Raw genomic sequence first — 16,150 nt, forward strand, 5'->3', positions numbered from 1 at the left:
GGTGTTTGGACAAAGTATGCGACGGTGGCAGAACCATTATTCGTGGTGCAGCGGCTGCTGAAGGCTCCTGAGCAATTAGCACTGCTTCGCTTCTTCATTGTAGGGGGAGCTGAACTCCTCACTTGAAGCTGGACTTTGTTTCCTTTGCCTTTTTAAAGCTGATAATCGATACCTTAATGGCAACGATGATCGTAGAACGTGTCATACGCAAGTCAAACAGGAAGTGCAAGATGAGATTTTAATCATTAAAAGTTTATCGATAACCTCTTATATACACATAGTTATACACAAAGTGGTTCACGAGTCCCTCATCTCATATAATTCTGCTGGTGAGGTTGGTTGGCTAGAAGTTCTCTCTGCCTTCGTCATCTGACAAGCGCGATGCTTGCGTGGAAAACGCCAGCAGGGTTGCTGACAGCTATGGCTTGTGGGCTTTAGCTGGGCACAGAGAGGAGCCCATACTCATCCGCTGTATCCAGAATTTTGCAGATGACTGGAGACTCCACCTTGAGCATAAAAGATTAAAACGTTAAAGACAGATTGCAAAAGGGACAGGTCTTGAGCATCACTTGATAAAATTTAGGAAGTACTTTTTACTTTTGACTGAAGAGCAAGCAGCATATTAACAAGGTAACAGCATAATTAACAATGACCCTTCTTTAAGCAAATGCAACTGAACAAAAAGCAGTGCTCGGTTAGCAGCTGCCTGTTTGGGGTGAAGGACTCTACAGGAGTCCTGTGAAGAGTCACTGGAAGAGATGACTATTTCTAACATACACCTGGAGACACCTTCTACTAGGTGGCACCTGATCTCAGGGAATTCGAGACGTGCTTACATACCCCAAGGATATATTGGCAAGAATGAGGCTCTAACATGTATATGGTCACAGCATGAGGGGAATCAGATTCTTTACATCTGAAAACAAAGAAGAAATTTTATCTTGTTTAGCATGTAATAAGCACAAAACCAGAACATGTGTCTCCCCAGTACCTACAGTGTTTTTTCTAAGCTGACAGTCATTGCTTTCTGAGGACAACAGCGGCTTTCCCCTTTGTCACAAGCAGCAGAAACAGAACATCAGGTTACTAGAGAAGTTGACTTACTTCAATTTCACAGTCACCTGCCTTGGCTTGTCTGTTAAGTCGCAAACATCTCCATTTCCATAGAAATGAGACACCATCCTGCCAGATAAGATTGGAATGAGAAAGTTTGGGAATGTTAAACAATTCTTAAGAGCATCCCTAACTTAGGTGATGCACTACCTCATTATTCTTCAAACATTTCCCTCCAATATGTAAACCAAAGTACCGATATGCTGCATTTTGGTTATTGTAAAAGCAAATAGTTGTTTGCTACTAAAAGATTTCTCTTTGCATCAAATCCAAAGTGTTGAATTACCTTTTCTAGTGTTGTATGCTGACTGAGGGAGAAAATCTATACACCCTGCTCTGGACAGGTTATTGCGTCTGATTATAAACAGACTATTCACACACTGCAGGAGCAGGCCCTGGCTTTTATTCTTCTATATCATGAGCATGAGACCGATTCAGGAACAGACACTGCAGTAGTCATCGTGGTGTCTGTAACCGTACCGAACTGTCTGTGTGCCATCTTCTCTCAGGTAGTAGGTTCTAGCAGCATTCTTCTTGGACCATTCAATGTGTTCCTCCTTGTTCCAGGTACCCACAACCACTGAAGTCCTGCCACTTTCTTTATCCTAAAAAAGATGGTAATTATACCTTGTATTATATGATGAGCAGTGAGCATATTTAACTGATGTGTAGAATGTCATTTCTAGAGCAGGTTTGCTGCTGTAACATAACATGTCCTTGCATTTGGGACAAACTATGAGTGATCTTGTGTCAGGGTGAAGAGTCAAGTTGATGTGAGCCAGTGTTTCAATGACCAGAATAGCATTCCATAGAAAGCCAACACTTTTTCAGCTTTGATTATCACCATGCTTTACCTTACATAGTACCTACGACCCCATACGTAAAATTAGGCAGCACATAGAAGATTTCTTTTCTGAAATCCAACTTCTTATGCCCAAGATGTTAATCAGACAAGACAATGGTGCTGCTTTTTGTTTTGTTTTCAAATCAGACAGATTCCCCAGCCCTTTGTCCCCCCACAGCCATCTAGTGGCAAAACATGAAACTGTAAACATACCTCATGATACTGATGAACATATTTCCCATAGCAGAATTCGTACTTCCACCAGCCAACACCCTGTGGGAGGTATAGTCTCAGCATTAAAACTAAACAAAATCCCAAACCAAACACCCAGGACAACCCCATCCACTTCCATCCAGACTGTAAACCACCAGCTACTTTAGCTGTAAAACTCCATAGCTATTAATTAAGTAGGTCAATTCAAGGTTTGCACTGAGAGACTCTCTCACTAGGCTAATTGACACAGGCAAGGGATGGAAAAGAGGAGTTTAAGCAAAGACTCTTGAAAAGCCACACAGGACTGAATTCCTTAGAACTATTTGCATTCCCCCTATTCATCTTGTAAAGACTTTCCTCTCTCAAAGACAGGGAAAAAGTCAGATGCCTCTTCTCTGCCAACTGTTCTCTGAATAAATTGATCAGATATTATTTTTTGTTCTCATTGACAAAATGAACTGAACAATTCTCGTGACCTACTTCCATTTCTCTCTGCTCAAATAAACTGGATTTCAATAGAAAGTTTAAAGATCTCTTTCTGGCCTGGACTTTGGTATATAAACTTTCCCTATATTAATGCAGGGAAAGGCAATTGTTATGTGTATAAGAATGCAACTATCAGAGTTCGTGGAAAAACTAATCAAATACCAGTATGTGCTATTAACAAGTAGGTTTTTTATTATACACAGCTTTATTTCTCACCCCATGGAAGCAGTAGGAACCACTAAGAAATTCCTTTATGAGTTGGTCATCAGTCAGTTTGGAGATGTGGGTCGTTCCCACAGTTAACAGCTGATGGCTTCCGACAGCAACAGGCTTGTGAATGGAAGAAAATTTCTCTTCTTTCGTTGAAAGCATTTCTTCCTGAAATTTAAGCATCCACAAATACAAACACAAAAATAATCTCCCATTTAGATTTTATACGTCCCTAGCAAAATCTTATAAACTCCATGAAGTCACATGACAGGAAAAGTGTAATTGATTTTACTGTCTCCAGCATAGCTGGAAAGAAGATCAAAAGTCAAAAACTTAACACATTTGTAAGCTGTAGGTGAAGAAGGCTACAAAAGTTTTAAATTAGTAGCCCAAACGTACTTGCATTATTTTCCTTCCCAATAAGGCAAGGTACAGATGATTTCAACAAGCTTAAAGACCGTTTGAAAGACTGACAGAGAATTACAAAGTTGGGTAAGAGAACACATTCCATGGAACTGAAAGCTGTATGTATTACAAAAGAGAAAATGAATATTTTTTCTATTACAAAAGCCCTACCTCCTTAACTCTTCTAAAAGGCATCTTCATCATTTCTTGCTGTTTCTCCAGCTGCTCCAGATTATGGGGTTTCAGTGGGGATCCCGGCAGAGACTGGCAAAAGATGTCATTCACAGGGGAAGCCCTGAACCTGCACGAACAAGTTAGGAATATGTTGCTTAATGTGCCCTAAAGTAAAGAAATACCTTTTTATTGCTACAAGTTTATGACTTAGCTGGGCTGAGGTGTTATGGATTTTTTCCAGTCAAAGCTACACTGTTCTTAAAATAGATGTAAATATGATTTTGGCCCAGCACAGTCTCACTGCCAACAACTGGCAACATACTCTAACCTCTCCTTGTCAAAAGGAAAAGGCTGAGTCCTGAAAGGCAAACCACACTGTAAGTGTACCATGAATGTAGCGTCATGGCTCCACAAAACCCTCTCAGAAGCTAGGAAACAGCAAAGGTTAAACTTGACAGGTGCAGTTCCTATATAATTAAAATAATACCTTCTGATATAGAATCATAGAATCAGCAGGTTGGAAAAGACCCACCGGATCGTCGAGTCCAACCATTCCTATCAAACACTAAACCATGCCCCTTAGCACCTCGTCCACCCGTGCCTTAAACACCTCCAGGGAAGGTGACTCAACCACCTCCCTGGGCAGCCTGTTCCAGTGCCCAATGACCCTTTCCGTGAAAAATTTTTTCCTAATGTCCAGCCTAAATCTCCCCTGTTGGAGCTTGAGGCCATTCCCTCTTGTCCTGTCCCCTGTCACCTGGGAGAAGAGGCCAGCACCATCCTCTCTACAACCTCCTTTCAGGTAGTTGTAGAGAGCAATGAGGTCTCCCCTCAGCCTCCTCTTCTCCAGGCTAAACATCCCCAGATATTATCTGACATGCACGGCTTTTCATACTGCATATAGACCTATTGCTCTCTTCATGAGCCATGTCTGCAAAAAGTAGCTTATTTCAGGAAAGAAAAAGCAGAAAGAGGAAGCAAAGTAACACAGCTTTCTCCTTTATTTACACAAACAAAGGCTTCAGTCAAACACCAAATAAACCTTAATAGAAAATAGTAAAGGAAAGTGAACACAAAGTGAAAATCACACTCATAAATGAAGCATTTGTTCAGTTTTCACTGCTCGTCTCACTAAAAAGGGCCTCTTTAGAGAGCTTATTTACAAAACAAGTATGCAGATACTGCTTTGTAGGCAGGATGCAGGATGACTTTCTGTGATGCCCTCCTAGGACAACTCTGAAACATGCAACAGTAGCTGTATAATAATCCCCATTTTAGTCAGAAGAGTCTGAAAGCATTTTCTAAGTAGTATCTACACTCTACATTAAACAAGTCCTGTAACAACGCAGCCTAGTTTTACCTGAATTTAAACTGCATTATCAATAATAGTTAGATAAGACAAAATATTCCTTTGCCCTGTCTTCCTCCCTGTCCCCAGATCCCACCAATTTAAAAAAGGTCAAATTGTACCCTAGTGAGAACGATGACTAGAACTAAGGGATATACCTTTGCTAAGTTACCACAAGGGCATTACTGGATAAGATAAGAGAGTGGGTATAGAGGAAAAATGCCGGTGGCTGAAGTTCTGCTCAACGCTGTTTGAGGAAAACGACAGGAAAAGTGCACTCAGCTTAATGTGAGGCTTGTTTGTTGTTACCTCTGCTGACACTGAGCAGTGTTTCCAGCCTGCTGTCTCCACCTACCTTTATTTACTAAGATGACGTAAGTGGGAGAAAAAAGATCTTCTATGTTTATTTAAAGTATTTCCTGCTAGTGGCCAGAAAGCCTTCCATGCCTCCCCTTTGGAAGGAGAAAGCAGCTCAAGATTTTATTCTTATCAAACAACAGAACAACTTGCCTGTGCATTTTCTATTTTTCTACTGATATAGAGGCTTAACAAGTAAGTGCAGCAGGTAACATAGTTACCAAACCCATCTAATTGAGAAATATTGTAATTGATAATAAATACTTAACAACAGCATAACTTATTTACTCCAACTGGCACTTGTTTAGAAAAGGCAAAACTGGGGATTTTGTCCTTTGGGCTTTGTTGCCTACGTCAGAACAGTGATTAAATACTCACTTGTTCTGACATGTGTACATGGGAAATTCAGAACTCCTGTCTGTTATTTTCCCTTCGTTTGTATGTCATACTCACTTTGCAATTCTGTTTACTACCCTTGAAAGGTCAAAAATCTGTAATACTGAGAGTAAGGGCATCCCTTAAATGTATGGTACAATTGAAGGTGGGGGAAGAATTGTATGCTTGATTTTTAGAAAATAACACTGAAATGGTGAAGTCTTCATATGAATATGATTTATACAGCCAAAGGTAAGGCAATAAAAGCAGGACAGAGAGACATGGGAGCTCATTGTGTCAGGAGTACTCAAATGTTAAGGTTTGGGCTGAAGGCCATACATACTTCTGTTTTCTGAAATTAGAGAAGTTGGAGTCTACGCACACGTATAATGCACATATGCAATTTGCAGTCTTTGAATACTACAATGATTATCTCCCAAGACCTTGAAATCATGAGCTAAGAGGAGACAGGGTGCTCTGAATCTGACCTAGTTTGTGTTTCTTAAGGCTGGAAACTTACCTGCTGCAAATAAAGTTGCACTTCCCACAATCAATCAGTAGAGACAATGCAAACATTGTGCAACTTAACATGAAAACCTAAGACGTGACAAAACTGCCCCTCCCCAAGTAAGTACATACAAGTGTCATGGCTCTGCACCAGAAACCACAGCTGGGTATATGACTTAAACACATACGCACATGGAAACTGATTAAAATACAAAGTGATAATGTTAGCCAAATGTGAGTACTGTACCTATATTTAGGATGGTTGCATAGCAGAGGTGTCAATATAACCACTTCATATTCACAGGTTGTGACTTCTGCCACTGAAAGAATCTCGTGTTTAGCTTCTGGATGACAGATGTACATCACTGTACTCGATCTGGGTAGGTTTTGTCTCAAGCTACAGGGCGTGCCGTTTCCCATTTCTACAGGATAGTATGGAGTCATTTGCCCTTCTATATTTTTTGTAGGTATCTAGATGAAAGAAAGCAAAAATCAAGAATCAAAGTAAAGCTTCTTTGACTCTTCTGAAATGAAAAACACTATTATATTGTGCAGAGGAAGCATTACTTAACTGAAACCAGCCTTTATGTAGTTACTTGATGTTTCTGCAACATCCAAACATGTTCTGGTTTATCACCTCCAACACAGCACTGCCCAAATACACCGAGCCACACAAGCTCTGGCTGCAAACGCAGCTTGTTTCTCTGCACAGAGGCTGCCCGACATTTCAGTTCTAAGACAGCTTGCCAGTGGGGTGCAATGTTTCGGAAGAACATCGAGCCAGCTGTGTTCACCCCACAGTCTAGAAGACAGGGAGATGTAAGTACCTCTGCCAGACTTGGCTCAGGTCTGGCATGTTACCTTCAGTGCCAGGCCATGAACAACCTGAAAATGCCCTCTGCAAAGTCATCCCGACACCTGCACTACACCTTCCAGCATACCCAGCCTGCGTTGTTCCTTATCCACAGAACCTCATGCCACCTGTTAGCATGACTAACAAAGTTAAAGATATAAACAAGGTAAATCCCACTTTTGACACTCTTTAAGTGTGTCTCAGACTTGTTCCTTCATGTTTCCTCCAGCTTCCACTTCAAGAAATTAATTTCACAAGCTGGTAAAATTCCCTCTCCTGGCTTCTCTCTCAGAAGCAGCTAAAGTTCCTGGATACCAGAAGTTCTGTTTGTGCAAACACCATGCTGGTACCCACAAACTAGACCTTTTTCTGCCTGTGTTGCTTGAGCTTGTAAAGGTTTTTGGTGCATGACAAATCAGGCTCTGTGCTACAGGCGGTGGTGCCTTCTGTGGTCAGGACACTAACCCCACGGAGCTGAGACCCTTTCATGTCTCACCTACTTTGGTTTTCAAACCAAAACCTGTCACAGCCCACTCTCTCCTCCTGAAAACTGTTCCATCACGAACGATGAGACATTTATCAGCGTTAAAGGATAGACATGCTGGTAGTTTACTTGCTTGGGTGCTCCTTGGCTTCCAATTGCTTATTCACTCCATACTTCAACATTCAGTCAAAGGTGGGAAATGAGGATATATTCTGATTGCGTACAAAAGAGCTGACAGAAAGGGTGTCAGTGCCTTCAGCTTCTATCTTTCTGAATGAAACAACTGATTTTACATTAAAAATTGAAAAATGATACCTACAGGTTACATTGACGCTAACTATTCAAGAAATCTAAACAGAGATAGCTGTTCTATGCACACATACACACACACACAACTAAAAGGCACCCCAGTAGGATTTAAGATAAATATTCAGTCACAGCAGTTTTTGTTTACATTAAGCATCACCCAACTGCATCATGTATTCTTTCCCTTTCACGACTAGAGATCCCACACAAACTGCAACTCTAAATTCTTTATGGACTGAAACCAAGACACTGTAAAAAAAGAGTCAGTAAATGCCTTAACTTCCTCTGAATTAAAAAAACAGAAAAAGTTACACTACAAAGAACCCAGTTTTCTTAACTTTCCAAGCGACATAACTGCCACTGCCATTAGAATGGGCCACATTGTGACTCAGGTCTGCTCTCCCAAAATGCTTATCAGGCATGTGTATTTTCTGAGATCCACTATAGAAGAACCACTCTGTGCTATCAGCCTTACAAAGAACATCTAAACAAAGATTTCATTTCAAAATTAAAGTGAAGGATAACTGGAAATAGGGTAGGTGCGTTCTGTCCACAGATCAAATCTGCTGTTGCCAATCCCGAACCCCAAAATGCTTCAGGTAATTCCACTGTGTTGCTATAAAGTTAGTAACTCAAAATTGAGTTTTGGGGCCTAAACAAGTGGAAAAGTTTTCTAACGGATAAGGGAAGCACCAAGTTTTATGGGTTGGGTCATCAATTCAGCTAAGAAATCTTTTAGGGATTTTGTGCTGTAGGATTTTGTCAAGCATTTCTCCCTACTCAGAATACATGAGTGTCACTGAAGGAATCTCCGATGTAGCTGGAAAAATAACTGTCACTACATCAAAATGTGACCTTCTGGTTGTATGTATTGTTTTCATAGAAAAAGAGTATATAATCAATCTAATTTAATTTTAAAATTAGCATAACCTTAATGTGAACTGCAGGAGCTTTCTGAGCTGAGACTGATAATCAAAACTGAGAAGACTCAGCTCAGGAACAGAGTTTCATTTTTCAATACTGATTCTGGTAGGGAACTAATTGCATCATCATCACATATAAATTGCCTTCATTGTTGACGGCAAAAGTAAAAATAGATGTTTTTCACTTGCCTCTTTTGCACTCTCTTTTGGATTTTCCTTCTCTTCTTGATCTAGGAAATAATTAAGAATGAGGTAAGCATAAAGTCTGTGGACTCAAAATAACATGAAATCATATACAGAGAAGTTTGTGTGCATTTGCTAGTACTTTCTGTATACACTGCCAAGAGTCAACCTCATGAACTCGCAGGTGCAAAAGAGGAAAGAAAGGAAATAAACAGTGATCTTGAGTGCAAAGTAAATGCCGTCTTAAAACAATTTTGAGTTTGTAGCACAGGCCAAATCCTGCCCCAGCACCACCAGAAGGCCAGTCAGGGCAGAACATTGCTGCTGTTTTGTGAGAGGCAGCTGACTATTCTTTTCAAAGTGAGTGAATTGCAGGCTGGGGCTGTAAACAGGCAAGTACTTAAGCCCACCCACTAATCAGCCTCAGAGGATACCTTGGTGTAGGAAGAAGGGAGGCCAGACTGCATGCCTTTCTAACAATCATGAGAATAAACATCCTTACAGGGCAGGGGTTATGAGTTGTCACGGGTAAGAACTATGCTTAGCATTCCAAACTGTTTTGGGAGATAGTCTGGACTCCATTAAGAATTAAGTGAGCAAAAGGCCATTTGGCTTTGCTGTCACCCATTCAGCTGTTCCACATTTACTGCATTGCACTTGTGGATTCAGCTCACAAGGATTTGAGTAACTATCTACATTACTTTTTTAACTGAAGTAGGATGAATTGATGTATAGGAAGCAGAGAAAGAATAGAGCTTGCAACCTCAGCAGGGAGGACAGAGGGTCAACATGCTAAAAACCTCAGATATGATAACTTGGAAGTACCATCACATGTAACTTCAGCAGCAGCTCCACAAAAGAATTGGTAAACTCACATTAAATGTTTTGGTTTCTGTACAGCAGCATCTAGGGAGAATCAGGCATCTCTGCACAGGATTAATGACAGCACTAACAAGCACTGTAACTCACTAACAGATATCAAACAATGCAGTTTCTGAAGCTTTGTTTCTCTTCTGGACTAAGATACCTAACAGAAGGCTGCAGGCAGGAATTAAAAGAAATGGGATTAATGGTGCTAAATTCCCTCGAAGACTGAGGCATTCAAGTTAATCACTTCTAGGAAGCAAAAACAGGCAGTGCCCACCTTTTACAAACTAGCCTAGAATTAAAAAAAACTTCAAACAACTCTATTATGTGTTTTCTACTGTTTCCGTCAGCTTTGATGAGTGAACGCTTCGTGGATCTTTTCAGATCTTTGGACTAATATACTGCCAAAGTGCTCACCCAAGGAAGCAGATTTTGGCAAGCAGAACCAGAGAATTTCCATTGTCTACAATAATTTGCAGGTAAAAACAACCTGAAGCGCTCAGAAAATTATTCACTCTAAATTGCAGTTTGACTTTGGGGCTCAGCGAGCTAATTTTCACCGAAGTCCTGCTTTATGCACTTCAGTTCTTCTGATGATCTGTACCAGGACCCCTAAAAAAAGACCCTCAAACAGCTCCAGGGATCAAATCTACCTGCAAAGGCTGCAAGCATTTGGGTTTGCAAACTATGTTTTATTACAGCATAGCAGAGTTTAAGATGTGCTACACACTCTGCCCTCTGCTCACAGTTTGCAAGACTCCCCCACTCAGAAAGAGACTATATTAACGAGGTCTGGTACATATTGCTTCCATTTCTTATACTATGTATTTTCTTCCCCTGACACTAATTAATATGCCATAATTACTCTACTCAATAAGACAGCATGGCAAAATTGACAGGATGGATGCAAAGTAAGGTGCTGAAAAGGAATTAATTGAAAACAATACAGCTTGCAGAAAAAAAAAAAAGCAAGCTACAAAATTCTATTCTGTTGCACTGAGAATCAGTTTTGTATAGCATCTTTCTCAGATGGTAGTAATTAAAACCCAAACAATTAAATTAGTATCAGCAAAATAAAATAATCTAAGACAAACCTGGTTCTGATAATGGGTTCTTCATCATCATATTCCCCAGATAGTATTCCTGGATGTTAATTTTCTACAATCGAAAGAAGTTAAAACAAATTTCAATTACTATTCATCATACTTTAAGTGCACATGAATTAAAGGCTTCTGGAGGAGTTAAGCATTCGCATGCCAGAAGAAAAAGGGGTTGAAACTACTAAATTGTAAGGAGCCTACCTGTCCCGTTTCCTTCTCCTCGTGGTATTGACGGATGTGCTTTCCATGGCACACCTCGTAAGTCCAATAAGATTCAATCTTTAAAAAAAAGATTCTAGTTAGATACATTGACCACCTTCCTCTCTTCCCTCAAAGTCCTCCCCCACATTTTGCTTTTGCAGCAACAAAACAGCCCAAGTGTGTGGGCTTGGGCACCCTCAAAAACAATAGCACCGTGAAGTGCCTCTGTTCCTCAAGCATTTTGATGATGTTCCAAATAAACATAACAGTTTCCTTAAATTTCACACAGATATAACAAAGGAAAAAAACCCCATTAAGTAAGATGTAAAGACTAAGCTTTCTTGAAAATTACTGGGGCTAAGCTGTAGCAACTCCGCACAGTCTGACTTTGGCAACTGCCATCAATACAAGCTGTTTACCGATTGGGCTGGACCCACTCCTCCTTCCTCAAGGACTTGTGTGTGGGATGTTGTGTATAATATTTGTCCATTTTTGCTCTTGCTGGTTCTCAGTACCAGCTCGTTTGGTATTAGAGTCATTCTTGTACTGCAAGACACGAGTCTTTGAATTGGGGCAACAGCTGGTAAAAAATAGAAAGCTTTCAGAATATCTTGAGGCATGTTTGTTTTGGTCTTCTAACATATTCTGAAAAACGCTTTTCACTAGACTGTTACATGTTATCAGCTTAACCCCTGGAATTAAGTGTTTAAATCCACATTTTAAAATTGCTACTATAGCAACTCAATTTATTTGAATTCTAACATCTTCAATTATGAAGAATTTTATTAGCAATATTAAGATATAGTCATAAAGTTGCAGAGGCCTTATTTTGAATTAAATTAGTATCTGATCTATCCAAACAGTTTACTACATTAAACCTTGAAATGGAGTGGATTGTAAATTTTTGATTAGCATTTAAATTATTGACACAGAAGTAACATACTCTATATGAACAGCTACTTTGCTTAAAAAGAGGTTCCAGCAATTCTCCTGGAGTAGGACCTTTGTAGTCCTTTTCTTCTTCCTGGAATAGAAGGATATTTCATTACATTAAAATCAAAGTAGTTTGGTTAGTTAATATTCATTTGTAGCAGTAACAAAAACAACAAAAAAATTGTATTGCAAAATTAAAAGGTACAAAACCTCATTAATTCTTGCCCTGTAGGAGCTGTGTGGTGATTAGTGAAGAAAAAAAAAAAAAGATAATTCAGTGCAGTAAGAAGGGACAAATAAAAGTCACAAATAAAAGAGTCAAACCAGAAAAGTTTTGCAGTTTAAAACATACACGTATGGCAAAAGAGTAGGAGCTCTCAACTTGCTCACAGTCCAGAGTGGCAGCTTGGGGTGTGAACAGAAAAAAACCATCAACAGTCTCTCCACCTGTCAGTCAGTGCTGATGCTGTACTGATGCAGCGTAATCAGCACATCACCCAGCTTTTGTGTAATTTAAAAAAAATGGATTGAAAAAGCATATGTAATACCAAGGAAGTTTATTTCTGTGTAATTATTGCTCTATAAACGTGCATGCTATTGAAGAGATGCGTCCTTGCCCATTTCAGGGAGGTTGGAACTAGATGATCTTTAAGGTCCTTTCCAACCCAAACTATGATTCTATGTCCCCTGCACTACTAAAGATTCTTCACCTACGCAGAAGCACTCTGTATATCAGTTAAAGGACAAGGGCTTTGTTAAAATGCAGGCACCCAGCAGTACTGCTGGTCTGTAAGTTCTCACGGCGTCAAAAAATGAACCACTGCGGGAACAAAAAACAAATGATAAGACCTCCTCAGTCTACCTTATCTTGTACAAACAAATGTATTTAGACACTTGTTTTTTTTTAATTTAAACTCCACGCTGTGCATTTAGATTTCCAATTAAGAAACAGGGAATAAAGTACATTACTGGTGGCAGAAACACTACTGGGACAGATACAGCAGTTATGATAGCAGTGTTAACAACCTTTATAGTAGTTTACTGGCCTAGAATTTGACAATATTACTTAAAATACAAGAATTTCCCACTCAGCAATAGTCCTAGCAATAAAAGGAGCATTACAACAATAATTTGTTGCCATATAAGGACCTGAAGGCTGGCCCCAGTTATTGCAGAGCTAGAATGTAACACAAAGCGAAGGCATCTGCTATGAACTGTGAAATTGTGAAACATTCTATAGATGATTTTCCTTTCAGAGAAAGAAGTCTGCATTTCTTTTTTTTTAAAAAAAGTAACTGAAAAGATATTGTAAAGTCTTATCTACAGTTTATGATTACAAAAAAAGACTGGACTGACCTTACCTCATTGCCACTGGCTATCAGCGGAAGTATACATTTATATTTTTCTTTATCCACAGTGGTCATTATAATGTAGTTATCTTCTTTGTACAGGACGCCAGTTGTAGGCTAAGAAAAGAGCCAACCTTTTTAATGCTACTTGTTAGAAATATTCCTGAATTCATGAACGGTACAGTCAATTTACAGGGCAGGTGGAACAGAGTTTATCCTGGTCTTACTCATATCACAAGACTAGGCTTTGGCATTTAAGTTTGCTTGTACTTGCTTGCCTTCGCCTCCGCTTCCATCCTTGTACTGCCCTCCTCCACCATCACCTTAGAATCACAGAATAGTTCGGGTCAGAAAGGACCTTAAAGCCCATCCAGTTCTGCCTCTCCCCACCAAGGGCAGGGACACCTCCCACTGCATCAGGCTGCTCAAAGCCCCATCCAGCCTGGCCTTGAACACCTCCAGGGATGGGGCAGCCACCACTCACTGCTCTGGGCAACCAGTGCCAGTGCCTCATCACCCTCCCAGGAAAACTTTTCTTAACATCTCATCTAAACCTCCCTCTTTCAGCTTAAAACTGTTCCACTTGGTCCTACCCCTGCACTCCCTTATAAAGAGTCCCTCCCCAGCTTTCCTTTAGGCAAACTTCTTTCTTACTCCTCTTTAAATATTTTCCATCTCTGTGGAAGGCCTTTATCACAGAAACACCCCCAACCATGACCTATTGCAACCAAGCATTCCCACGCTGACTTTCAGGACAGATTTTCCTGTGATTTTCCCAGATGCAGGCCATGGTCCAATGCTTGCCCTCCAGCCTGGCCCACGTGTACGCACCCCTGCCTGCCCAAGCACGCACAACAGTGTGAAGCACCTCCTGAACAGCCAAACCCCCTCCTGGGGCACGGGGGGGGCTTCACAAACAAACACCAACCATGAAGGAGTTCTGACTACTGCACCCAACTCCTGCCATCCTGACTTACTCTTGTACAGCTACAATGGCTCAGCATCTCGAGTGAGGGGGACTCCAAGGAGGAGTGAGCAGAGATCCCTCAAACACACCCACTCACCCCACCTCACATCCATCGAACCCCCTCCTACACACACAGCCCTCCCCATCCCCACGCTCCCCTCCCTCCCACCCCCAACACACACCAACCACCCCACAACCCTGCCCCAACACACCCAAACCTTCCTCCAGCAGATACACTCCACTGCCCCCCAAATTCACACCTTTCAAGCCCCCTCAACTCTCTCACACACACGCACCCCCACTCCCCCTCATTCCCCAAGGCTCACTCCTCCCACCTCCCCTAAACCCCCACCCCGCCCACATTTCTACCCCACACCCACCTTCATCCCTATACCCCCAACTGCTACATCCCTACATGCACTCCCACTCCCCACACACCCCCATGCTCCCTCGCCTCACTCAGACACACTCCCACCCCACACACTCACTCCCCCCACCCCCCAAACAGCCCCCCCACTCTCTCCCTACACACACTGCTAACCCACCCCTCTTTGGACTCCCTCCACTGCCACCCCCCCAGACTCCCACACCCCTCCAATCCCCCCGCTGCCACCACCCCCATTCAGACTCCCACAGCTCCCCCCCACTTCCACAGCCCCCAGACTCTCCCCCGGCACTCCCCGCCACTGCCACCCCGCTCAGACTCCCACTCCCCACCATTGTCACCACCTTCAGGCTTCCCTTCACCACTCTCCCCACTCCCCCTGCCTCAGACTCCCATCTCCCCCTCCCCACCACTGCATCCCCTCTCAGACTCACACACCCCAGTCCCCACCACTGCCACTCCTCCTAGGTTCCCACCCCCCCACAGACTTTCCCCCTCCCCAGACTCCCATCCTCCCCGCCGCTGCCACCCCCTATAGACTCCCACCCCCTACTACCACCTTCCCTCAGACTCACACCCCCCAACTCCCCACCAACACCCCCCTCAGACTCCCACACTCCCTCCCCACCACTGCTACCCCCCATAATTCCCCCCCGCTTCCCCTCAGACCACCTCCTCCCTTCCCTCCACACTCGGAATCCGCCCCCGCCCCGTACGGACCAGGCTGAAGTCGGTGCCGGGCCAGTTGACCCTGAAGGGCACGTCGTCGCTGAGGTGCGGGAGGGCGCGGCCGCCCTCGGCCACGGCCGCCACGGCCAGGAGGCCGCAGAGCAGCGCGCGGTGCCGGCCGCCCCCCATGCCGGGCAGCGCCGCCACGTCCGCTTCCGGGGGCGGGGAGCGAGCCGCGTCCGGGCCCGGCGGTGAGTGGCGGGGCGGGAGAGGGAGAGAAGGAGGGAGGGAATGAGAGAAGGAGGGAGGGAGAGAAGGACGGAGGGAATGAGGGATGGAGAGGGGGAATGAGGGAGGGAGGGAGGGATGAAGGAAGGGAATGGAATGAGAGAGGCAATGAGGGAGGGAGGAAGGAAGGAAGGGAATGAGAGAGGCAGTGAGGGAGGGAGAGAGAGAAGGAGAGAAGGAGAGAGGAAATGAGGGAGGAAGGGAGGAGTGAAGGATTGAGAGATGGAATGAGAGAATGAGGAGGGAGGGACGAAGGGAATTGAGTGAATGAGGGAGAGAGGGAATGAGGGAGGGAGGGAGGGAAGGAATGACAATGGGGGATGGAGGGAATGGTGGAGGGAGGGAGGAAGGAAGGAGCGAGGTAATGAGAGAAGGAATGAGAGAATGAGGAGGGTGGGAATGAGGGAGGGAGGAAAGAAGGGAATGAGAGGCAATGAGAGAGGGAGGGAACGAGGGAGAGAAGGAATGAGGGAGGGAGGAAGGGAATGGGAGATGGAATGAAGGAGGGAGGGAAGGAATGAGAATGGGGGGATGGAGGGAATGAGGGGGGAGGAAGGAAGGAGTGAGGGAATGAGAGACGGAATGAGAATGAGGAGGGAGGGACAGAGGG

The 16,150-nt window shown here is 43.1% G+C and overlaps 1 protein-coding gene across 2 annotated transcripts; it reads right to left on the bottom strand.

Annotated features, from left to right (window-relative positions):
* Nucleotides 1–224: 224 nt before the first annotated feature.
* ERLEC1 (endoplasmic reticulum lectin 1) lies at nucleotides 225–15,492 on the bottom strand. 2 transcript variants are annotated; one of them, XM_069850270.1, is made up of 14 exons: nucleotides 15,304–15,492; nucleotides 13,244–13,348; nucleotides 11,893–11,973; nucleotides 10,950–11,027; nucleotides 10,743–10,806; nucleotides 8,788–8,828; nucleotides 6,280–6,503; nucleotides 3,443–3,572; nucleotides 2,873–3,034; nucleotides 2,171–2,230; nucleotides 1,594–1,718; nucleotides 1,126–1,182; nucleotides 841–916; nucleotides 225–506 (listed from the first exon to the last, which is right to left on the bottom strand). In XM_069850270.1, the coding sequence occupies exons 1-14, from the start codon at nucleotides 15,439–15,441 to the stop codon at nucleotides 435–437; spliced, it is 1,413 nt and encodes a 470-aa protein (XP_069706371.1). In that variant the 5' UTR covers nucleotides 15,442–15,492; the 3' UTR covers nucleotides 225–434. The 2 variants fall into 2 exon arrangements, with proteins under 2 accessions (XP_069706371.1, XP_069706370.1); XM_069850269.1 differs by having other exon boundaries at nucleotides 1,105–1,182.
* Nucleotides 15,493–16,150: the final 658 nt, after the last annotated feature.

The sequence above is a fragment of the Phaenicophaeus curvirostris genome, chromosome 2 (assembly GCF_032191515.1).
Source record: "Phaenicophaeus curvirostris isolate KB17595 chromosome 2, BPBGC_Pcur_1.0, whole genome shotgun sequence".
NCBI classification, from domain to species: domain Eukaryota; kingdom Metazoa; phylum Chordata; class Aves; order Cuculiformes; family Cuculidae; genus Phaenicophaeus; species Phaenicophaeus curvirostris.